Here is a 25,561-nt window from a genome sequence, read left to right on the forward strand (position 1 = left end):
TGTATTTTCCTGATGAGGAGTGACGTTGAGCATCTTTTCATGTGCCTGTTGGCCATCTGGATGTCTTCTTTAGAGAAATGTCTGTTCATGTCTTCTGCCTATTTTTTCACTGGATTATTTGTTTTTTGGGTGTGGAGTTTGGTGAGTTCTTTATAGATTTTGGATATTAGCCCTTTGTCCCATATGTCATTTGCAAATATCTTTTCCCATTCCATTGGTTGCCTTTTAGTTTTGTTGATTGTTTCCTTTGCAGTGCAGAAGGTTTTTATCTTGATGAGGTCCCAATAGTTCATTTTTGCTTTTAATTCCCTTCCCTTTGGAGATGTGTCAGGTAAGATATTGCTGCAGCTGAGGTCAGAGGGGTTTTTTCCTGCTTTCTCCTCTAGGGTTTTGATGGTTTCCTGTCTCACATTCAGGTCCTTCATCCATTTTGAGTTTATTTTTGTGAATGGTGTAAGAAAGTGGTCTAGTTTCATTCTTCTGTATGTTGCCGTCCAATTCTCCCAGCACCATTTGTTAAAGAGACTGTCTTTTTCCATTGGATATTCTTTCCTGCTTTGCCAAAGATTAGTTGGCCATAGTTTTGTGGGTCCAATTCTGGGGTTTCTATTCCATTGGTCTGTGTGTCTGTTTTTGTGCCAATACCATGCTATCTTGATGATTACAGCTTTGTAGTAGAGGCTAAAATCTGGGATTGTGATGCCTCCCACTTGGGTCTTCTTCAATATTACTTTGGCTATTCAGGGTCTTTTGTGATTCCATACAAATTTTAGGATTCCTTGGGGCGCCTGGATGGCTCAGTCGGTTAAGCGTCCGACTCCAGCTCAGGTCATGATCTCGCGGTCCGTGAGTTCAAGCCCCGCGTTGGGCTCTGTGCTGACCGCTCAGAGCCTGGAGCCTGTTTTGGATTCTGTGTCTCCCTCTCTCTCTGACCCTCCCCCATTCATGCTCAGTCTCTCTCTGTCTCAAAAATAAATAAACGTTAAAAAAAAAATTCAAATTTTAGGATTGCTTGTTCTAGCTTTGAGAAGAATGCTGGTGCAATTTTGATTGGGATTGCATTGAATGTGTAGATTGCTTTGGGTAGTATTGACATTTTAACAATATTTATTCTTTCAATCCATGAGCATGGAATGTTTTTCCATTTCTTTGTATCTTCTTCAATTTCCTTCATAAGCTTTCTATAGTTTTTAGCATACAGATCTTTTATATCTTTGGTTAGGTTTATTCGTAGGTATTTTATGATTCTTGATGCAGTTGTGAATGGGATCAGTTTATTTGTCTTTGTGTTGCTTCATTATTAGTAAGAATGCAACTGATTTCTGTACATTAATTTTGTATCCTGTGACTTTGCTGAATTCATGTATCAGTTCTAGCAGACTTTTGGTGGAGTCTGTCGGGTTTTCCGTGTATAATATGTCATCTGCAAAAAGTGAAAGCTTGACTTCATCTTTGCCAATTTTGATGCCTTTGATTTCCTTTTGTTGTCTGATTGCTAATGCTAGAACTTCCAACACTATGTTAAACAACAGTGGTGAGAGTGGACATCCCTGTCGTGTTCCTGATCTCAGGGGGAAGGCTTTCAGTTTTTCCCCATTGAGGATGATATTAGCTGTGGGCTTTTCATAAATGGCTTTTATGATGTTTAAGTATGTTCCTTCTATCCCGACTTTCTCGAGGGTTTCTATTAAGAAAGGATGCTGAATTTTGTCAAATGCTTTTTCTGCATCGATTGACAGGATCATATGGTTCTTATCTTCTCTTTTATTAATGTGATGTATCACCTTGATTGATTTGTGAATGTTGGACCAGCCCTGCAGCCCAGGAATGAATCCCACTTGATCATGGTGAATAATTCTTTTTATATGCTGTTGAATTTGATTTGCTAGTATCTTATTGAGAATTTTTGCATCTGTACTCATCAGGGATATTGGCCTGTAGTTCTCTTTTTTTGCTGGGTTTCTGTCTAGTTTGGGAATCAAAGTAATACGGGCTTCATCGAATGAGTCTGGAAGTTTTCCTTCCCTTTCTATTTTTTGGAACAGGTTGAGAAGGATAGGTATTATCTCTGCTTTAAATGTCTAATACCATACTGTTTTGATTACTGTAGCTTTGTAATATGGTTAAAATCAGGAAGCCTGATGCCTCCAGCTTTATTCTTTCTCAGGATTGCTTTGGAGTCTTTTGTGGTTCCATACAAATTTAAGGATTGTTGTTCTAATTCTGTCAAAAATGCCATGGGAATTTTGATAGATATTGAATCAGATCTGTAGATTGCTTTGGGTATTATGGACATTTTAACAATGTTAATTCTTCAGACCCATGAACATGGAGTATCTTTCCACTTATTTATGTCATCTTCAGTTTGTTTCATCAGTGTTTTATAGTTGTCAGTATAGAGGTCTTTTAACTTCTTGGTTAAGTTTATTCCTACGTATTTTCTTGTTTTTTGATGCTACTATAAATGGGATTGTTATCTTATTTTTCCAGTAGTTCATTGTTATTGCCTAGAAATGCGACTGATTTTTGAATGTTGAATTTGTATCTTCCAACTTCACTGAATCATTTATTAGTTCTAACGGTCTTTTTTTGTGTGTGAAGTCACTAGGGCTTTCTATATATAATATCATGCCATTTGCAAACAGAGACAGTTTTACTTCTTTTTGATTTGGATGCCTTTTTCTTCTTGTCTGATTGCTCTGACCAGGATTTCCAATACTATTATGTTGAATAGAAGTGGTTAGAGGAGACACCCTTCCTGATCTTAGAGGAAAAGCTTTTGGCCTTTTAGAGTTAAGTATGATGTTAGCTGTGGGTTTGTCACACATGGGTATGTTCTATATATGCCCAGTTTATTGAGACTTTTTATTATGAAAGGATGTTAAATTTTGTCAAATATTTTTTGCATTTATTGAGATTATCATATAATTTTTATCCTTCATTTTTGTATCTCATTTATTGATATGTGTATGTTGAACCATCCTTGCATCCCAGGAATAAATCCCACTTGATCATGGTATATGATTCCATTAATGTACTGTTGAATTCAGTCTGCTAAAACTTTATTGAGTATTTTTGCATCTATATTCATCAGGGATGTTGGCCTCTAATTTTCTTGTAGTATCCTTGTCTGGCTTTGGTATCAGGGTAATATTGGCCTTATAAAATGAATTTGGAAGAATTCTCTATTTTTTGGAAGAGTTTGAAAAGGATTAATATTAATTCTTCTTTAAATGTTTGGTGTAACTTACCAGTGAAGCCATCTGGTCCTGGACTTTTTTTGTTGTTGGGAGGTTATTGATTACTGCTTCAACCTCCTTAGTCATGTTCAGATTTTCTACTTCTTCATGATTCAGTTTTGGTAAATTGCATGTTCCTAGGAATTTATCCATTTCTTCTAGGTTTTCTAATTTGTTGGTATATAATTGTTTATAGTAGTTTCTCGTGATCCTTAGTGTTTCTATATTATCAGTTGTAATGTCTCTTTTGAGTTTTTCTCTTAGTTTAGCTAAATGTTAATTTTGTTTCTTTTTAAAAAAAAAAACTGCTTAGTTTCATTGATCTTTTCTGTTATCCCTTTAGTCTCTATTTAGTCTCTTTCCTATCTGTATCTATTTAGTCTCTTTTCTCTCTGATCTTTGTTATTTTCTTCCTCTTCTAACTTAGAGTTAGGTTGTTCTTCTTTTCCTAGTTCCTTCAAGTGTAAAGTTAAGTTGTTTGAGATTCTTCTTGCTTAATGTAGGTGTTTATCAATATAAACTTCCCTCCAGTTTTGCTGTATCCCATAAGTTTTGGTCTGTTGTTTTTCTGTTTTCATTTGTCTCAGGATAGTTTTGATTTCCCTTTTGATTACGTCTTTGACTCATGTTTTGTTTAGTAGTGTGTTGTTAATCTCCACATACTTGTACATTTTCTAGTTTTATTGTAATTGATTTCCAGTTTCATACCATAGTGGTCAGAAAAGATGCATGATATGATTTCAGTCTTCTTAAAGATATTAAGACTCTTTGTAGCCTAATATATGATCTTTCCTGGAGAATATTTCATGTGTACATGAGAAGAATGTGTATTCTGCTGCTGTTGGGTGGAATGTTCTGTATATGTCAGTTAGGTCTATCTGGTCCAATATGTCATTTAAGTGCAATGTTTCCATATTGACTTTCTGTCTGGATGATCTATCTATTGTTGACAATGTACTGACGTCCCCTGCTATTACTGTATTGCTATCTATGTCTCCCTTCAGATCTGTTAATGTTTGCTTTATATATTTAGGTGCTCTGATGTTGGGTGTATAAGTATTTATATTTGTTATATCTTCTTGATAAATTGACTCCTTTATTATTATATAATGACCTTTCTACTACTGGGAATTTTTAGCTTAAAGTCTACTTTGTTTCATACAAGTAGAGCAGCTACCCCTGCTTTCTTTTGATTTCCATTTGTATGGAATATATTTTCCATCCTTTCACTCTCAATCTGTGTGTGTCCTTAAAACTGAAGTGATTCTCTTATACACAATATTGGGTCTTGTTTGTTTGTTTGTTTTGTTTTTATCCATTCAGCTAACCTATATTTGTCTAAACTTAGTCCATTTACAACTAAAGTAATTATTGATAGGTAAGGACTTACTAGTGCCGTTTTGTTCATTGTTTTCTGGCTGTTTATTCCTTTCTCTCCTTTACTCCTTTCTCTCTTTCTCTCTTCCTTTGTGATTAGATGATTTTATATAGCAGTATGCTTTGATTTCTTTCTCTTTCTCTTTTGTGTATCTGTTAGAGGCTTGTGCCTTGTGGATACCCTGAGGCCTACCTAAAACATCCAGAACCTGAATTAATTATATGGCTGGACAGTTAGATGAAAGAAGGATCTGGTGGGGACAGAAGATAACTTGCATCCAGTCCGATTAGTTGGAAAGAAACAGAAGTGAGGATCAGTCTTGCTACAAAGACAAGTAGGCATCCAAACCACCTCCGGATCCCCAGCACCATCCTTCACCACATACAGTTGTCTCTGAAAGGCAATTACTGCTGCTACTGGCAGCTTCCTTGGGAGAGAAAGGGAGGCCCTGGCCACCTCAACGTGAGAACTGATCCCACCACTAGGAAAATTATTACTATTATTACTAGGAAAATTGAAATTACTATTACTATCATTCAGACGGGTGGTGTTTGCCAAACTTGTACACCCTAAGCCTAAGAGTAGCACAATGATACAAGCAGACTAAAGGAAACTTGGTTTTCTTAAACAATACTAAATTATTACGACTAGCAGACAGTTTTAAAGGAGAATGAGAGATTATAATTAGATATTGAGCAGCCTGTGGTATGCTAATTGCTAAACGAGTGAGGTGTCACAGACATGTTTTCTCCCAAAGGTGTTTATTTTGTTAAAATATTTTTGGAAGAAAATTCGACAGAGGTTGATCCTACTGTTTATCTTTTATCTTTACAATTTCATGGATTTTTGTTAAGGTTTTTTCAGTGATACCATTTCCAGACTGAAGATGATTGTAAGATGTAAGTTACTAGCTTATTACACTGAATTACAGTTTCTAATTAGAAAATAGTGTCGTGTTTATTAAATTTAACTATGCCTAGCAGGCATTTTTACTAGCAGTGACAAAGTCCACAGAGTATTGAGACTCCTTTCTTAGTCTACCACTCATTGTACCAAGAGTCCTTGAAATAAGGGAATCTACCTACATTTTTTTTCTGTTTACTTTTAGTAAAACCTTGATTGATCTGAACCTAGACTATGGTTAATTTAATTTAGAACTGCTCCTGTGTTTTAATCCATGTTACTGATGATTTTTGGTAATAATTTTATATGAGGAGAGACAAATGGTTGAGCCTTTTTCAGGCTGAAGTTCTCTTCAATACATTTGGGTCATTTTAAATGTGACTTCTCATTGATATCTTAGAGGTATAAAGCATTGGAAATTTGATAAATGATACTATTTCCCAGGTTACACCTAAAAATGTTTTCTTCCAACCAAGACCCTCCTAGAAGTTTATTTATTTTTGAAAGAGAGAGACAGACAGAGCAACGGGGGAGGGGCAGAGAGAGAGAATCCCAAGCAGGCTCCACATTGCCAGCACAGAGCCCAATGTGGGGCTCGAACTCAAAAACCGTGAGATCATGACCTGAGCCGAAACCAATAGCTGGACACTTAACTGACTGAGCCCCCCAGGCATTCCCGCTCATAGAAGTTTTGTCTAATCATCTGCTTCTTCTGGATGGGTAGATAGATGGATAGAGAAAATTCTTACTTAAAGCAAATTAGTATTCTGATTGTTATTTTCCAATTAATCAAAGTTTTGAAACTTGCACTATAGTTAGAAATTGATATTGCGGCTTTATATCTGTGTTATTCTTCAGACTACGTTTTCCACACGTTACTCTGTAAGAAACATTCCTGGTCACTCATGAAAAGCAACGAGCCCCAAATCCCTCAGAATTACTAAAGAATTCTTCATGGAGAATTTTAAGTGGAGAACATTAAAAACAAAACCGCATACGGAAATTGTCATGGTTCTAGATCTAGGTGTGACTAGTTTGGCATTTTTGTTGTTTTTGTTTTATTCTTCGTGTCACTCACATAAGAATTTTTTAATGCATTTTCTCCCCTGCACCATATGCATCTAGAATCCTTCACATGTAAACTGAAAATAGAAGATGTCCAAGTACCAGGCCCTTAATCGCCCTTTCCCATGCAGAAATCTCATTACTTCTGGATGGGCCCTGCCTGCTTGCAGAGCCCCGCGCACCTTCGCCTACCATCCACTTGCATTGCTGAAGCCTCTTTTACACTCTCACCTGTTTGCAGAGTAGCACGTTAAGGCTGACTGGCAGGGAAAATACGTCCCTGTAGGCTTGCCTCAGACATCTTGCTTCTGCCTACGGTGGTACATTTTCAGATGAACTCATTGTTAAAGAACTCTAGTCACAGATTTTTTTCTGACATAAAACTCAAAGTTTCAGAATTGGAAAACCACGAACACTGTCATAATTCTCATGGAAAGGCATTTGTGAAGTGAAAGATCTGTAATAAGCAACGGGATGCCATTTTGTGATTTTCCTTCCCCCTGGAAAGCTTCATGAAAGGTTCATTAAATATATAATTTCAAGAATATCTCTTTAGTTTCCAAGACAATTCTCCTAAAGATACTTTTTAAACATTACTTATTCTGATAAGCTGTTGTTAAATTTTAGGGACATCCCTGTGGATTTCAAGTACATAGCAGAGCCCAGTATGCACTCGATGCCTGCAGTGACTTTGTCTCCAAATGGTGAGTTAGTAGGTAGAATGTGGTTTTAATGTGTTTTATGAGCCTCTAAGACAAAGTGTGATTTCTGTCTTCAGAAGAACTTTGGCCATTCCCTCCTAGGGCAAGTCTGTCACAGGGTCGTACTTGTATAAGGAAACGTTTTCAAAATTGGAAATAATTACTGGTTTTCATAAGTGAGTCACCTCACCCATTCTCTTGTTTTTTTTATACATAAATAAATAAGCAAGCAAGCCAACAAACTGAATTCTAGCTAACACTGAGCATCTTAAGGATTTCTATCTGAGGATCGGTTTTGTTTTTGTTTTTTTGAGAATTCTCCTTCCGACAGAACCATGTTCAGTCATTTAGTGATTTACTGTGAGTTCTTTCTCTTTCAAGGGATAGAAAATTTTGATCTGGTTCCCCATAATAAAAATACTTTCGCAATTTACCATAAAAGATTTTCTCAGGCAAAATAAAAAAGATAAATCCGTCTAATACTATTTTCTATTCAATAATGCATTGCCTTTTAAGTCTAAGGTAATTTGCACTACAGAGATACTGTGACAGTTTACTGATATAATTATAGCTCTCCATGAGGGTATTAAAGTAGAGGATCTGATGTTTGGGCAACACTCATCAAATCACTGTTAACTCACATAGCTCCTGTGAATGTAGAGCAAGGAAGAAGAAAGAGGCAAGAAACAGTTTGTGCTTCCATCAAGGAGTCTGCCACAGGCAAATCAGTGATCACTTCTGTCAAATGCCCTATGATTTTTATGAGAAGAGCAACCTAACTGGGTTCTGCTTTGATAATCATATTGTATACTTGTCACATTTGTCACCCTGTGTCTACATTTTATGTATGCATTTTTAAACTATCCATCACAGATATCGTGCCCTGAACAAGGCTATTTACCCTCTCAGACTGAATATTGTTAAGAGCATTTCCTTAGTTAATAATGTCTGCAAGTTCCCTAGGATGCAAAAAGATAGGCTCTCGAGGCTTTGGTGAGTCTTGGGTAGATAAAAGCAACTTGGCCTTTCAATACAGTTTCTATAATTGTTTAGGGATACATCTTTTTTGAATAGTTTTATTTAATAATCCTAGGTTTTCTCACCAAGAGGTAATCTTTCCTTTTTCCGTAATTAACATAGGTAAATCTCTTTTCCTCCATGGTTCTGTTGGACTTAGTCCAAGTTAATTTTATTTAATAAAATTTTACTTGAGTTCTGTTAATGCTAAACTCAGAATTTCTGTATATCCTTATATAGGCAAAAAAAAAAAAAAGCTTTTATATGGCGAGTACTTAATGATATGGGATTATATGCACAAAATCCATTACTTTATGCATAAATCCCTCTTGTCAGCAACACATTTGTAATACCTTACAGACAGTAAATTCATTTTCCTATTGTTGTAAAGTGGTTGGTAACAAGAGAATATTAATGTCTGAACATATTTAAAATAAAGTCTTTTTAGAATTTTTGGTCTTGCTCTAAAATGTCCCATTTCTTGAATTCACAGGGAAATGGCTAGCATGCCAATCGATGGACAACCAAATCTTAATTTTTGGAGCACAGAATAGATTTAGATTAAATAAGAAAAAAATTTTTAAGGGCCATATGGTAGCAGGTTATGCTTGTCAGGTGGACTTTTCGCCAGACATGAGGTAAGTTTAAATCTCCTATATTCTCATATTCAAATAATGATGATATGACCTACCTTGTACAAGTAATAACACTTTAAAGATCACTCCCACATATGTAATTGTATGAGAACTGTGCAGATTGTCACAATGCCTGCTGGAAAGGCAAGAGCAAGTTATGAAAACTACATTTGGCTTTTTTAAGTTCTGTACTGTATCTCCTTATACTGCTTGGTCCTGTGCCTTTAACCACATCATAGATGCCTATCTATACAGGCAGTGCCTTCTTGTCTCCCTGCTTTTCTAACAAGGCTAGCCAGACTGTGATCGCTCTACTGCTGTAGATCGCTCTACAGCAGAATTAATTCTGTATCACAGTGTTGACATGAACAACATCACGGCAGCCTTTGTGTTGAGACCTCACATCCAGCTCTTGGCTCTTTCTAGGCCGCACTGGATTTGCGGAGCCCAGGTGGAGCCTTTCTTTGAGTTAAACTCTGCACTCATTCCCCTATTCTCAGCTAAAATATATAGGTACAAGTAATTCTGAAGTCTCTGTAACCTTGTATGTTTAGGCTAGGAATTGACCCCTCTGAGTCAGTCTTAAACATTTTCAAAAGACGTTGAAGCCAGAAAATAACTATGAAGGTGGTCGAGTCTGACTCTGGGAGAACCAGTGTTCGCTGGCTCTGTGTGAAGCTCGTTTCCCTGCACTGTTTCTGTCTAGAGAGTGATTTAATACTCCATTTATTGTGGCCCCTGGGTTTCCATAGTTAATAAATTTCCAAGTGAATGAATTTTTAATTTATTAAATAACTTCCAAGTTAATAAATTTTGACTCATAGATTGGTAGCTCAATGGGGAGATTTTTTAAGTAGAAGTTTAAATTATAGACTACTTTATACTCTACTGTGTTATTCTGAGTATTGTATATTCATATTGACTTTTTTTTTTTTTAATGTTACAGGGAAAAAGATGAACTCTTTCTCTGTTCCTTATCCACTTTAAGGTGTTTCAATAATTTGAACTTATTTTCCTTCCCATTCTAGCTATGTGATTTCAGGAGATGGAAATGGAAAATTGAATATCTGGGACTGGAAGACCACAAAACTCTACAGTCGATTTAAAGCTCATGATAAGGTGTGCATAGGTGCAGTGTGGCATCCTCATGAAACATCTAAAGTCATCACATGTGGTTGGGATGGTCTCATTAAATTGTGGGATTAATGAGATTAATCCTTATCTAGGGTCATTTTTGATCCAATATCATATTTAACTGTATTTAATTATTAAATGTGTTGGATGACAACTTGATTTACAAATTATGATTTCCTTACATGGCCTTATGAAGTTGACCCATTGTTTAAAAAAAACGTTTCTTGTAAATTTGTCTCCTATAATTTCATTGGCAATTTCATTTAGTTCTTTATAGATGTTATTTATACAGAGAATGACCACTGACTTTCCATTTGGTGAGGGTTATTGTTGGCAGGCAGTTGGGGTTTACCCCCTCGATATACTGAAAGGATCTCTCTCGAGTTGAGGAAGAATCCCTGGTGGATTTGGGGTTTTAAAGGAGGTAATATAACTAATGACAAATAATTCTGAAAGGCACCATATGTTTACCTCTTTGACAAAAAGAGAAGTAAGGAACAGGGATGATATAATTTAATGTGAATGTGTAAGAAGGATAAAACCACCCACAATTACCGTTCCCATTATTTTTGGTGGGTCAAGTTCAAATCTTTTGGATTCAGGAGTTCTGCTATTTTTTATGACATATATTGTATGTTTACTTGTAAGCCAGCAATCTTCTCTAACTGCAGATATTCCTCTAATTATTAAACGATGGAAAATAAACAGTCCAGAGTTCTTTCCTTGGCTTTCTTCCTGATCAGTACAGATCAGTACAGATAGGACTATATGTATAATCAGAGAATTATGTTATTTTTGAAGGTGACACTCAAGAGGATGAGTGAAGACTTTGAATTTTATTTGTATTTACTGTCTGTAAGGACCTGGCTACTCTTTCAGAAATCAGGGTCTCCTAGGTCATTGATTCATAGATGTTACTACTGAAATACTCCTCATAGGAGACAGGGTATGAGATCATCGTCCAAAATGTCACCTTGTCATTTCTTTGAAGTTGTATGTTTTATCTTCAAAATTATTCTGATTTTGCTTGTGGATATAGTCAACAGAACTTTTTAGATCAGAAAAATGTTTAACTTCTTTCCACATCTTTGAGTAAAATTGATACTCCAAGAAGTTGGCTAAGGTTCCCCAGTTTGAGAAGCAATAACTGTGGTTGGTTGGTTTAAAAAAAAAAACTTTTAAGTTTCAAATTGTGGAATCAAGATAGCCTCTCGAATACAGTAGCTAATAGCCCTTTGGGTGACAAGCCATTTCTTCTGGTTTAGTACAAATCTCTATAATATATTTGAATGTACTTTGAAATATTTCAGTACCATGCTTACAAAGATTGGTTCATCGTGGCTCAGAGTGCCGACGTGGAGACCAAAATCATGTTGAATGCTGATATCCTAAGGGCATTAGCTCGGAGTCCTGGGCTATCAATAGCAATTCATGCTCCTTGTGCTTAGAACTTCCATTTTTAAAAATTAATTTCTAAAAAGGCCTGGTATTGATGACCTGGTACTAGAGCCACACATAAATAAATCCCAAAGAAGAAAATGGAAAAAGAGAATAAAAATGGTAGATATGTTATTTTTGGACACACAGACACTCAAAGAAATAAGAATACACTGCCTGGCTGCTACACTGCCTTTCTGTATCTGCCAGGAAGGGTGGCTGCCATTTCCTGAAGAGGAAGCAATTCACACAGGACCTTTTCTTCAGTCCCAAGCCACTGGTTTTAACAAATGTGAATTACTGAAATGTGATGGGACAAAAAGAATTAATCCATACATTTAAACTTTGATCTTGTTCAGCATCAGTATTGTGTATGTTACAAATCATAATTTCTAAATCTGGGTTTATTTTATTGTGTTTTTGACTGTTTCTAAACTAAGTAACTGTATATAAAAGTTGTCTCTTTTTTAAAAAGATCGTATTTTTAAATAAAGCATTTTTGTAGAAAGTGTTATCAAAATTTTCATTCTTAGTTTTAAGTGTTAACTCTGTTGAGAGACAACAGATTAAAACCATTTGCAGATTTTCATGGGTCATTTTTATCTTATGGGGAGAAATGGTGCTTTAGAGGTGGGGATGGTATTTTAATATGGAACATCAGTGGGTTTATTCTAGTTACGTAACAAAAATACAGGGCAGCACGCTGAGAGCACACAGATTAAGTTTAATGCCTTCCATATTTATACACCTAGTGGTGACACTGAGTCATGACTGTACCTATTTCAGAGTACACAAATGAGTGCGGCTCTTGCCCAGCTTCAAAAAGCCTCAAGACCATCCATATGGTCGCTGAAATTAAGTGGTTACCTTCTGGCCCCTTTTCCTCACTGCAACCTTTTTATCACACCCAGGACAGATTTCCTTCCTAAAGGTTGGAATGAAAGTGATGCTATACTGAAAGTTTTAATCAAATGAACATTTAAGTATTGAAGCACAAGCTGGGAATGTTTTGCCCTAAGGAGACACTCTGAAGATAAAGGACAGGGAATGAGACACTCTGAAGATAAAGGACAGGGAATAGCGTCAAACAGGCGCTTCCCTAGGTAAAAAAGTATAGTGATTCTTGACGATGCACTGTGAGGGTGCCTGATGTCCTTAGCACATTTATAAATTACCAGGAGGAAAACAAGAACAGTGAAATCTTAAACCCTTGGATGATAGCCATAAGGACTGCCACACTTCGTGGGTTACGGAGGCTCTCCTTGGAAAAAAGTGTTTCTCAGAGCGGACTGAGGACCAGCTGTATCAGATTCACGTGGAGATGGTGTTGCTCACCGAGATACAGAAAAGAAAATGGAGGTTCGTTGGAGGAGCCAGTGAACATATATATTTCTGTGTTCATTCATATATTCATATTTTTGTATCCACATATATATATATATATATATATATATATATATATATCCTTCACTGGATCAAATTCAGCACTTGTAGTAAGGTCCCCAGTTGATAGGCAGGTACACTGAGGATGAGAAACACTGATGTAGAGTCTATCTTGAGCCTCATTTCAGAAACATGTAAACTCAAGACAAATTTTGCTAACCAAAAACAAATACATGTGTGTGCATGCGTGTTTGTGTATATATGCATGTGTGTTATTATATGTATAGATATACATTATCTGTATTTCTATGTGTACTTTCCATGTTCATAATCACTATAATAATTGTAGGAACCACTTTCTCAACCTAAACACCACAATTTTATCTGGAACTTAAGGGAAAAGAAGTCACGACTTGCAGCCAGAGTCCTTAGAGTGGCTTTATTTTTAGTGACAAAGAAAGATAATTCCTTTGCTGGTACAGCTTCCTGTAACTGCAGTCACAAAGTTCAGATGAATTTTTTTTTAGCTCTCCACAACCTACTCTCCACCCTTCAGCATTTGAGATCTGAGGGACTAACTCAAATCTCAAGCATATTTTAAGTACATGTCCCAGTATCATGCTGTTGAATAGAAAAATGTGAGCTGTGTAATTTTTTTTCATGTGTGTCATTTTTAACTTTCTCCCATCCAAGTACTAACCAGGCCCGACCCTGCTTAGCTTCTGAGATCAGACAAGATTGGGCGCGTTCAGGGTGGTATGGCCGTAGACTTTAACTTTCTAAGGTAATGGTCACATTTAAAAAAAAAAATAACAAAAAAAAAACCAAAAAAAAAAAACCCCAGGGGTGAGGCACCTGGGTGGCTCAGTCGGTTAAGCATCCGACTTCGGCTCAGGTCATGATCTCACAGTTTGTGAGTTCAAGCCCCATGCCAGGCTCTGTGCTGACAGCTCAGAGCCTGGAGCCTGCTTTGGGTTCTGTCTCCTCTCTCTGCCCCTCTCCACTTGTGCTCTCTCAAAAATAAATAAATGTAAAAAAAAAAAAAAGGTTAAAAAAAAAGCCCAGGGGATGTTAATTTTAATATTTTAGTTAAGATAACATATCCAAGGTATTACTTCAACATTCAATTATTTTTTAACTATTTACTTTTCTCATACTAAGTCTTTGAAATCTGGTGTATATTTTATACTTAACAGCACATCTCCATTCAGACCCTAAACATCCATGAAATATTCTACCTCTTTTATACCAAGTCAATTTACATGCCCAAGTTGTTGCAAAGAGAGTCTTCTAATAACTGAATCAGGTATAAGTTTTTAAATTTAAGTTAATTAAAAGTAAATGCAATGTAAAACTCAGTTCCTCAGTCACATTAGCCACATTCTAAGTGCTCAATAGCAAAATGTGACTAATGGCTGCCATACTGCACATACAGGCCTAGCAGCACGTTATACGTGGTTCAAATGTTCAACTTTACTGCTTCATCTTCTAAGGTTCAAACTATCCAAAAAATGTTAAGAACGTGCATGTTTATACTTTTCTGTACTACATTTTGGGCAGTTTCCTCCAGTTCACCTGGAGGTCTCTTCACCTGTGTCTAATCTGCCACTTAATCCGTTAAATGTATTCCAATGACTTTCCCTTGACGGACGGTCTATTTGTACAGTCTTTTACGCCTTTAATCATTTTCAACAATTTATATTTTCTTTAAGATTTGCTATGTCAAGTTCTTAGGCTGAAAATCCCAGTGTTTATTGTGTCTGTCAACTCTACCTCATGGTGGGCCATTTCTTTGTCACTTGTAACTTTGTGTTAGGAATGCATCTCCTGTGGGTCTTGTTTTGTTTTTCATTTTGTTTTTTAAGAAAGCCTTTGTAGTCTGAGTTAAAGCAGTCCCTTCGCAGTGGTGTTACATTTGCTTCTGCCATCTACCCTCACCCTCACTCCCTCAGTTTTTTACCTCAGTTTCTCACCTTACGGTTTTCCTCACCATGAGATTAATATAAATTCAATTCCTTAAAATGGCCAAGGGTTTCAAATTCTCATGGGAAACTTTGATTTCCTCCTAGAGCTACAGCAAGGATAAAGCTTTCTTGTGGTGTGGGGTGGGGGTGAGAGGGGTGGGTTTTTTAGGACTCTTCCTTTGAGGCTGTCGCCCTCCAACGGGCCCACTGCTGCAGGTGTATCCAGGCCAATCCTTTCCCCCAACACAGCCTTATGTCCAGTGCTGTAGGCCTCTAGCATCACTGATACACTCAACTCCTAGCACTAAGGCAGGAGGTACAGGTTCCTGCTCTGTCAGGGTCCAGGCTCCCTCTGAGCTTCGTGTGTCTGAAGATTTTTCTTTCTCAGGAATTCATCCATACATATAAAGGTATATGTCTATACATTTGTGTTGTGTGTGTACAAAAGGTAACACGTTCACACATGTATGCACAAAAGGATCACCATAGATATATACACTTAACCTAGTATCTTCAGATATTGCCACTTTTTTAGGACATTCTCGAAACAAAAGGATAAACCAGTGCAGTCTGAGACCTGGTTTTTAGAACCAGGTGAGTTTAAGTGTGTTATCCAAAAAGGTACTTTGCCTAAGGGGACTTCATTTGATTGGAGAGCCATCAGAACAGAGTCCCCTATTATCTGGGCCTTTTTTTTTTTTATGTTTATTTATTTTGAGGGAGAGAGACAGAGTGCGAGCAGGGGAGGGGTAGAGAGAGAGGGAGACAGAGTCCCAAGAAGGCTCCAGACTCTGAGCTGTCAGCACAGAGCCTGACGCGGAGCTGGAATTCACCAACCATGAAATCACAACCTGAGCCGAAGTCGGACACTTAACCGACGGAGCCACCCAGGTGCCCCGGCCTTTTCTTCTGAATAAGCACATCATTTGGATCCTTGTGAATTTATCCCAAGGCTTCCCTGTATAGCACACAAATCAAGAAAGTATCCTACCACTGTCTAAGCCTTCTCTAATCACAAAAACCTTAGAATAACGAGATCATCAAGGTAGGAGAAACCTTAGAAATCAAATATTCCAACCTAACATAAGAAAACAGGCCAATAAAGGTGATGATTTGTTTAATACCACATAGCTAGTTACCCACAGCATCAAAATCTGTCTCCCTTCATCCTACTATTCTGCCACCTTTGCATAATGCAACTTTGTGTATTTTTTAAATCTCAGATTTGCAGCATAATCTTTGTGGCTTCCAGCTTGCTCTCTCCGAGGTAATTTAAAAGAAAGTTACCCAGATTATGTGTGTTTCATTCTTCAGTAAAACAGAACCTAGCTAAAGACATTCTCTTGGCCTCTTCCATTAGAGTCGGGCCCCCATCACTTTCTCACAACTGTGCCACAGCAACATTGCTAGTTTTACAAAGCATCGGTTTTAATGAGAACTAGCATTTTTCCATATAGTGCTAAACACGAAGTATGGCACTAGCTTGCTTGATTTATTTTCCTTAAGGACAGAAATATAATTAAAGAATTTCAATAAGATCTAAATGTAGGCAGTTGTACACGTTGAATCTTTGGGTTCCGGTTTCATGTGATAAGTAACTACAAATGCCTCTCTCAATCAGAAAAAGACTTTTTTACATAGGGTTAAGTGTATTTATGAACTCACAAAGAATCAGCAATTGGCTAATACAAAAAGAATTACATTATTGCTTAAAAGGCAAAAACATAAACTTACCTCTAGCAGAAGTGAACAAGTATATTAATTGAGCTGGGAGGTACTATTGTCAAGTAAAATAATCTGTTTTAATGAGGGCTTCATTTTTAATCTGACAAAATATGATGATGAGGGGGGTTCCCCGGTATGAATCCAAGCTTTGCAAAATCCAAACATGTAATACTGCAGAAATACAAACCTTGTACCATTTTTACTATACCTAAAATCGTATAGCCAAGGCAGAAATGGCTTACACAAATAGCTAATCGGACTAAACACTATAAATTCATGAGTTTGCAGTTACTTTTGTTCTACCCTGATGTAAACGTTAGTGGACTGTCAGTCAACTCCTAACAGATGTTCAACAAACAACTTCTCCCTGGCTGCCTTCATTTGAACATACCAAATAGTTACAAATGTTTATATCATAACCTGTGATCGCTGCATCAAATACAATCACTCTAAGAGAAAAGGGAAATTCTTTTTTCTTTGACTTTAATTTCAACTTGTGGCACAGCTTGTGCTAAAAGGGGACCTCTGAATCTCTGACACACTATGTCCTTCACCTAAAAAATAACAGATTTGTCATCATTTGAAGACCCATCTATGAGCATTGCTCTGTTAAGAATAAGCTCATGTATGTGCAGGTCAAAGACTAAACAAAGGAAACACTGAACTTCCAAGTGACTGTGCCCTTTCTAAACCCATGAGGAAAGTACCACACAGTGGGATGAGCCAGGGCCAAGAGCGGCTTCCAGGCCTTGCAAGAGCTTTTCTGGCAACTGAAATACTGACCAAGGGGTTGCTGGGTCTCCGTATTCTTTCGCTGAGCCTCCATTTGGCAGGCATATTTTAATCAAGTAGATTGTTTAAAAAAATTTTTGTTTTTACATTTAGTTTTGAGACACAGAGAGAGACAGAGCATGAGCGGGGGAGGGGCAGAGAGAGGGAGACACAGAATCTGAAGCAGGCTCCAGGCTCCGAGCTGTCAGCACACAGCCCGATGCGCAGGTCGAACTCACTAACCGTGAGATCATGACCTGAGCCGAAGTCGGATGCTCAACCAACTGAGCCACCCAGGCGCCCCGCAAGTAGGTTGTTTAAAATAAACCTGCATGCTACAAAAATGTCCCAACTCTAACAGATTTGCAGGTCTGATCTTAGTATATTTGTGGTTCTCTCCCTTCCCCGCACACACACACACCCCATTTACTAATAAGGAAGCAAAAATACATCCATGGGAGTAGCATCTTACATCTGTTAGAGGCTATTGAGGTGACATTGTGGAGGGAAGGGGGCCAGCACAGGCTCCGGATCTGAAAGGCTCAGATGTGGATTCCTGCTCTACCATCATCCACTAGTGGCATATTCTGGAAAAGCTATCTAATCTCTCAGAATTCCCTTACCAGTATAACTGGGAAAATTACACTTCCTGGCAGGGTTGCTGGGAGAATCAGGGGCAATCTCTGCCCAGTGCTGGACACACGCTAAGCTCTCAATAGCAGCTCCTGACTTCATCTGTTCTGTGTTTTGTTTGTGCTGCCTTTGTGGTGGTTACAGTGGTGCTGGTTCTCATTTTTCCCGCTCTTCTCAAACAGGAGCTTCCCAAACAGCAGTCCTGTGGTACCCTGTGGTACCCCAGACCCTCTCTCATGGCCTACACCAGTATTTCTCCGCGGCAGATGATTTTGCCGCTAGGGGATATTTGACACTGTCTGGAGACATGTGTGGTTGTCACAACTGAGGGAGCAGAGGGAGAGATGCTCCTGGTATTGAGTGGGGCCACGGATGCTGCTGAACATTCTACAATGCACAGAACAGCCCTCCCTCCCCCCATAAGGAATTAGCCAACCCAAAATGGCAATCCTTGATGAGGTTAAGAAACCCCAGCCTACACAATAAGCATAATAAATTTTAGAGGCAGGGAAACCATAGCAACAGTCAGAATACTCATCATAAATTTCAAACTATCCATGAAGGGAATGAAGGACAGCCTTAGAAATAAGCATAAAACAAGTACAAATAACTATTGAACAAGCTGCCTAGTAGGTGGGTGTGGGTGGGTGTGTTTGTGATTTATTTTGAGTGGTTTTTCTCCTTAACAGTACAGCCATTCTTACCTCAGATATATATATAATGTAATGAAGTCAACGTTCTGCACCACCGATCTGGAATAAGTGGTAACCTGCCCTATACAAAGGGGGCTTTCAGTCATTCCTTAAATCTTCAATCTGATGAATTAAAAATCTTAATATGGGTGTGTACATATCTAAAACTTGATCAGCCTGGACACATAGGATTAGTACATTTCACACTTTAGTGTAAAAGAAGGTTTAAAAAAGGTTTAATGTAAAAAGCAGGTTTATTGTACATACTTCAGTGTGGAAAATTTTAATTAAAAAATAAAAGAGAGAATCTGTGATATAATCCAAACAGGAACTAGGCTGAAGTTAACCTTGTTCTGGAGACAACACCATGCAAACTGAGAGTTACGCCACTTTGTGCTTCTGAAATACCTATGGTCTTGAGAGCAACTTAACTGCTATTTTTTTAATTTATTTTTATTTTTTTAGAGAGAGAGGGGGGAGGAGGGAGAGAGAGAGAGGGAGACCCAGAATCTGAAGCAGGCTCCAAGCTCCGAGCTGTCAGCACACAGCCCAATGCAGGGCTTGAACTCACAAACTATAAGATCATGACCTGAACCAAAGTCGCACACTTAACCGACTGAGCCACCCGGGAACTCCTAACTGCTACTTTAAATCACACTTATTCAAGCTGGTCTTCCCACCTCAATGAATTTTATTAGTGTACTATGAGTTTTAAAATAAAAACCTCATTTGTATTTTTCAAAATCATCACTACTAATTCAGAAAATCTTGTTCCCTTTTGAACTGAAGTTAGTAAGATTATCTAGCTAATATATCTTGGTTTCTCACTTGAGGAACGGTATTTTCAAACCACTGCAAGAAACAAAAAGCCAACACAGGGAACATCTGGAGTAAAAGGAGGTAAAAAATGGGGAAAAGGAATAAAGACTAGTAGCAAACAGTATTTTACTCACTCCCTAGATTTCTTGAACAAACAATGGACACAAAATTTTCCTGCTCTCTCAGGATGTAAAAATGCCAGGAAATAAACTTAATTTATAATAAGGTAATAATTTGCTTTATTTTATACCATTTAACTTATTTGAAGTAGAATTTTTGAAAATCATTCGTAGGGATAAATGTCTAATCCTATAAATAAAAATGATAGAGATCATTTGAACTACCGAGAACCTACACTTTTCTGTTTAATATTTAAAAATGTAAAAAAGATTGGCACTACTGAAATACTGCATAACCGTCCCAGGAAAGATACAGATTTTGGCTCTCAGGCCACAGTCTTGTAATGAATGCCAACTGGCAGTTACGAAAAACTCACTTAATCTTTCAGATCATGTATTAAAAAAAAAAAGATTTGACAGCGTAGGCAAGTCGGTGGTTGAGAAATCAGGTCTGAAGTCAGAAAAGGCAACAGTAAAGACACGAAAATTCTGCTTTGTGCTTAGTTTCATAGGAACAGAAGGGGATTTAAGGCTGAGTCTGAAGGAATCCTGAGTTGAAGTTCTTGATGTTCTAGTCTTTGAAACTCAAAGACAGAATTGGGTGTGCCTGAGTTCCCAGAAACCAGCATCAGTGGCTCTTATAACCCCACAGCAGAGCCCTCGGCAAAAGGCAAGTAGGAATGATTGAAATCTACAAGGTTGTAAACAATGTTATTGACCAAGGTGAACAGAAAAAAACCTTTGAGTGAAAGTCAAAGGAAAGGCTCTGTTTTGAACAGTAAGCTACAAACTTAATCTCAGGAACGCAGTAAGAATGGAAAATTTATGTAATTTCTTCTTCATGTTGCTGAATTCATGGACTTCAGACACAAAACGAATTTTAGGGAAAACAGATATGTGGGGGATTCTCTTCCATGTTAAAACGAAGGAGGACAAGCGTCCCCACTCTGTCAGAGGCAAACAGGTGAAAGGCCTAGCATCTGGGCAGATGGAGGTTGACTCCTATGGCCCTCTGTGTCCATCCCTTCCCCGAGTGTTAACTGTGCCCCTAGCACGTGGCAGGTGCCAAGCTACATGCACTACAGAGGCAATAACACAACCCCCGCCTCCAGCAGGTAACAGGCTAGTGGAGACTGGGCAAGTACACCGATAATTAGACTGCTGGACACGCCTCATGCTGTAATTATTTCCTTGAGTTCTTGATGAGGTCTTTCATCCTATTTCCATCTTGTATTCACCCAACTCAGAGTATAACAGCTACTTGCATTGAAAATATCTTTCTTCAAGAACAGCTGAGGTTTAGATAAATCTTTGTAACTATGAAAAAGCCTGAAACCCTTTAGTTCTAACTCTTTGAGGAGGCTGTACCAGAACCTCACGACACTGCTGTCCCGGCCACTGACCTCAAACCCGGGCCAGTGGAGATGAACCTCAAAGGTGAGCTGTCCAATTTGTTCAAGGACATCTTCCAGAATAAGATTTTCTAAAACTTTCCATTCTGCGCTTTCCAGATCTGCTTTGAGAACATCAATCTGTAACAAAATGATGAAATGAGATTAGCAGATTCAATAAGCGTTGTTAAAAATACCATCTTGACATCAGGAGCATCACTGTATAACTACCTCCTACGAAAGCAGAATGTTTCAAATTTTAGAGTTAGACAGCTTTTTCAAATGGCCACTGACAACATGAATTTCTTTTCTTTTAAATGTTTTTTTGTGCGTTTTTTTTTTAAATGTTTGGGTTTTTTTGAGAGAGAGCACGAGTGGCGGAAGGGCAGAGAGAGAGAGAGAGGGACAGAGGATCTGAAGCAGGCTCTGATCTGACAGCACAGAGCCTCACGTGGGCCTCGAACTCATGAACTGTGAGATCAGGACCTGAGCCGAAGTCTGCTGCTTAACCAACTGAGCCACCCAGGCGCCCGCAACATGAATTTTTAACTTCACTCCACACTAAATGTTAATATACAAATAATGAAATGCCAGCCAGAAATCATAATGAACCGTCCTACCTTCTGCCCAATGAGAATGGATGCCTGAGAAGGAGATGTTGGAGCATGTGTTTTCACAGAACTGCATGCCCATGGCCCCTCCCCAACAACCTAGACCCTGCTCACAGGAACCCAGCCATGGTCCAGACAGAATGGTGGCCCACCGGGAGGGACTGGCAGAGGGCCACTGCCTGCAAGACCGCCTCACGAACCTCAGCTCCCTCCAATTTCTCAGGACTAGAAGCCAGGCAGAGTTCTCAGGTATCTGAATGTTAGACTTGTAAAAAAAAAAAAAAAATCTATTATTATTCCATGATTTCTTTTTCAAAGTAAACATCAGCACAGCATTTTAAAAGGGGGCGGGGAGGGGGGAGGCAACACCATCCTCTGTTCATCTAATGAATGTAAGTTCACATTCCAGGGAAGATGAAATATAGGAAGGGTAGGACAGGAAAGATGCTGCAATTCATTAAGTCAGGAGAATCAGCTCGGTTTCGCTGGCTTTGCTATTAGAATAACAGAACCCCAAATACCTCCAGAAAGCAATGAGAGCTAACGACTTGCTGAGTGCTTATATGCGCCTGGCACTACGCATAGTGCTTCGCTTGCAACGTCCATTTACTCCTCTCAACGATTCTGCAAGGGTGATGCTGTTTCCATCCCTGTTTGAAGTTTAGGAAACCCAGACTCAGAGAACAACCCATCCCCCGTCACACAGCCGGAGAGGCAGTAGTGACAGGTGAACTGAGTCTGTCTACCTGGCGCGTGTTCTTAACCACTTATGCGATGCCGACTCCTCGTAAACCACAAGGGGGAAAATGGTAGCTCAGATTCCCTCGACGGCTTTCGGTGTGGAAACCAGGTTGCTATTAGAGAGTGACTAAGGGTCAGCGAGTAGAAGCAGTATTACCAACATCCCCAGTTTAGAGCTGCAGAACACGTTACAGCTTAAAGAATTACTCTCTACAGGTGCAATCTCAGTGAAACAGCCCTAGAGGCAGACAGAGACTTGGTAGAAATGACTCTGGGCTGCCAACACTGCTTGTGTGATTTCAGAGTTGGGTGGAGGAGAAGATACAGAGGATTTAGACATTACTGCTCCAGGAAAATGGTCTTGGCCCAGCAGCATCCTGAGATCCCAGGGGAGATGCTTTTGCCACTGTCTTGCTTTGGACAGTACCTCATGATCCACCCGGGAAAGAGGGATGGCAATACCCCAAGAATACCAAGAGGCCTTAGAATAGCCCAGATAAAGAGGAAAAAGCAACATGGAAAAACAAAACACAAAACAACTTTCTTTTCTGAAAGGAACCGACTAAAGGCAGATTCCAGAAGAACATGCACAAGGGCTAAGATAATTCCTGTGAACTGGCACAACAGAATTAATTCACTCTTTTCTCATCTTGCTGCCCTCCCACCTTGTTGACTTGTTTAATCTTTGAGATTTTAAGCAGAACATTTCTGAATTAGGGTAATTAAACTGCCAGAAGAAATATAGAATCAAAACTTCACAAAATGTTCTCAATTAGCACAGAAAGTATCCCAAACTCAAAATCAACATTTTGTGTCAATTCACATAGTTAAGAATTTTTTTTAAATCCTTAGAGCCTTATTTCTTACCGTAGTTTTCTATGAGTTTGCACATATCGAATGTGATCAATAAAACAAACTATTAAAGGGACAGGGCAAAGTTAATCAGCCTAAAATTGACCTAAAAACTACACTGGTGAAGACAGAGGCATATACATTACATATTTTTTTCCAAACATATTTTTAAAATAAGCTATCAATCAGAAGTTATGAGAAACACACAAAAAAAAACCAAATTGGGATACATCACTGCAAATATGTGCTTTCTGTGGAAATCCAATTTTCACTTACAAAATGCTATCCTATCTAAAGTGCGAAAAGCATTTTCAAATACAACAACACTGCCAACCTCTTTTGATTCCAGTGACTGAAAATTCTCTGCTTCAATCAGAATTGGGTAGGCTGCTCTAAATCATCCGGCCCAGGCTGGTGCAGCACTGAGCAGCTCATAAACTCTTCCCTGCCTTCCAGTCTGAGAGCATAGCCAGACAAATGCTGTGAATAAAACATGGTTTTCTTTTCCTGCGTGCTTTTCCCATTTTTTTTTTGTCTAACAGAACGTTCTATCGCCACAGCGATCTTGCAAATGTAATTTCCACTGTTCCTTCATAACGCACCCAATGTTATCGTTAGTCCAAGGCACTAAACGTTTCCGCACCAGGTATGTTACTTTTCAGATGCTAACATCAGCTCTCAACAATTAAGGCACTAAAAGTCATGCAAATGATTACATTGGAATAACTGAGTGCCAATCCTAATACAGTTAGGTTAACTCAGCTTTCTTGAGAGAAACAACTCAGTGTTAACCCTCCGTAAACTCTGGAATAACTAAAGACATATTCTTGGGTAGAAAGGTCTTGAAGAAGGTAGATCAAACCACGTATCTAGCATCATTTCAGAGGCATTAAAGGGGTCCTCTTACCAAAAATCATCTCCTTTCCCTTGTGCCTGAAAGATCCAATAAATCTCCTTTCCCAGAACGTTCTGAGGAAACGAGAACTTTCATTTTAAGTGGATTAAGATGTGAGGCCATTTTGGCAGCTTCCTCGTCATGGGCACAAGTTGATGGCTGCGTTCATCCACCCAGAACTGCAGGGATGAGGGAAAGCGGGGAAAGGGGCACCAGCCTCTGTACTAGCTTGTTGGGGCTGCTAGAAAAAAGTACCACAGGGGCACCTGGGTGGCTCAGTCCATCAAGCATCTGACTCGATTGCGGTTCAGGTCATTATCTCACGGTTCGTGAGTCCGTGAGCCAGGCTCTGTGCTGTCAGCATGGAGCCTGCTTGGGATTCTCTCTCTCCCTCTCTTTCTGCCCCTGTTCCGTGCTCTCTCCTAGCTCCTAGTGGTTTGCTGGCAGTCTTTGGCGTTCCTTGGCTTCTGCATTACTCTGATCTATTTCTTCATCTTCACATTGTGTTATTTCTTCTTCTACGTGTTGCCTGTGTCCAAATTTCCCCTCTTTATAAGGTCACTGGTCATACTGGATTAGGGGCCCACCCTTCAGCATTATGGCCTCATTTCAGCTAATTATGTCTGCAATGACCCTATTTCCAGTTAAGTTCATATTCTGAGGTACTAGGGGTTAGGACTCCAACGTATGAATTTTGAGGTCACTCAATTCAAAGTACTACAGTGTTTAGGGGAGCTATCATCATACAGCTTTGGGAAGACACTATGTGTTCTGGAGCCAATTCCGCAGTCAATGCCTGGGGAAAGTGTCCCGTACCAGAGATCCAAGGGCCAGCAGCTCTCTGAGGCAATTATGGATGCTGTCCTGCTAGCTCCTACATCAGCCAGCCCTGACGGTTCCAACTTTGCAATATCCAAGGCAGGTCAACAGGGCTCCGAGGCCAATTGAAACCACCATCATGAAACCCCTGTGCTTCATTCCTGGTTCCTTCCTGGCCACAAGACCAGGGCCAGCTGGTGCACTTTGTCCTTGACATCCCCCCATTCCCTAGCCACTTCCCTTTCTGTCCTGGAACTCAGCAGGCACTCAACATCTTCATGCCTGCAGCTCCCCACCTGAGCCTTTTCCCTTCCCCAGGTACTCCCAGCAGGATAGGCAGACTGCTTTACACACTGCAACACCTTTAAAGAACTAGGTCTGGGATTCACCAACGTCACTTCCATTGCATTCTGTCGGTCAAAGCACATCATAGGGCCAGCCCAGACTCAAGGGGAGGTGAGAAAGATTCCAGCCCTTGAGGGCAATAGTGGCATACACAGAAAGGGTGAAACGAACCGTTCATGGTCATGTCTGCAAATAACAGACCCAGTTAATAAAAGCAATCTTCAAATGTACATGCAAATCCATGAATGATCTAGAGTATTAGAGTAGACATGAACCTTTGCTGGACATAAGC

At 39.0% G+C, this 25,561-nt stretch overlaps 2 protein-coding genes across 2 annotated transcripts in view; one reads left to right on the forward strand and one right to left on the reverse strand.

Annotated features, from left to right (window-relative positions):
- Positions 1 to 11,868, forward strand: part of CDC40 (cell division cycle 40) — a 60,367-nt gene extending 48,499 nt beyond the window's left edge. The window contains exons 13-15 of the mRNA XM_049654159.1: positions 7,213 to 7,289; positions 8,797 to 8,941; positions 9,967 to 11,868. Coding sequence (XP_049510116.1) covers positions 7,213 to 7,289; positions 8,797 to 8,941; positions 9,967 to 10,144 — 400 coding nt within the window. The 3' untranslated portion in view covers positions 10,145 to 11,868. The remainder of the gene's footprint in view (positions 1 to 7,212; positions 7,290 to 8,796; positions 8,942 to 9,966) is intronic.
- Positions 11,869 to 18,912: 7,044 nt separating this feature from the next.
- The window catches only part of METTL24 (methyltransferase like 24), a 103,843-nt gene continuing 97,194 nt past the window's right edge, over positions 18,913 to 25,561 (reverse strand). The window contains exon 6 of the mRNA XM_049654162.1: positions 18,913 to 21,147. Coding sequence (XP_049510119.1) covers positions 20,833 to 21,147 — 315 coding nt within the window. The 3' untranslated portion in view covers positions 18,913 to 20,832. The remainder of the gene's footprint in view (positions 21,148 to 25,561) is intronic.

This window comes from Panthera uncia (assembly GCF_023721935.1).
Source record: "Panthera uncia isolate 11264 chromosome B2 unlocalized genomic scaffold, Puncia_PCG_1.0 HiC_scaffold_24, whole genome shotgun sequence".
In the NCBI taxonomy this organism is placed as follows: Eukaryota; Metazoa; Chordata; class Mammalia; order Carnivora; family Felidae; genus Panthera; species Panthera uncia.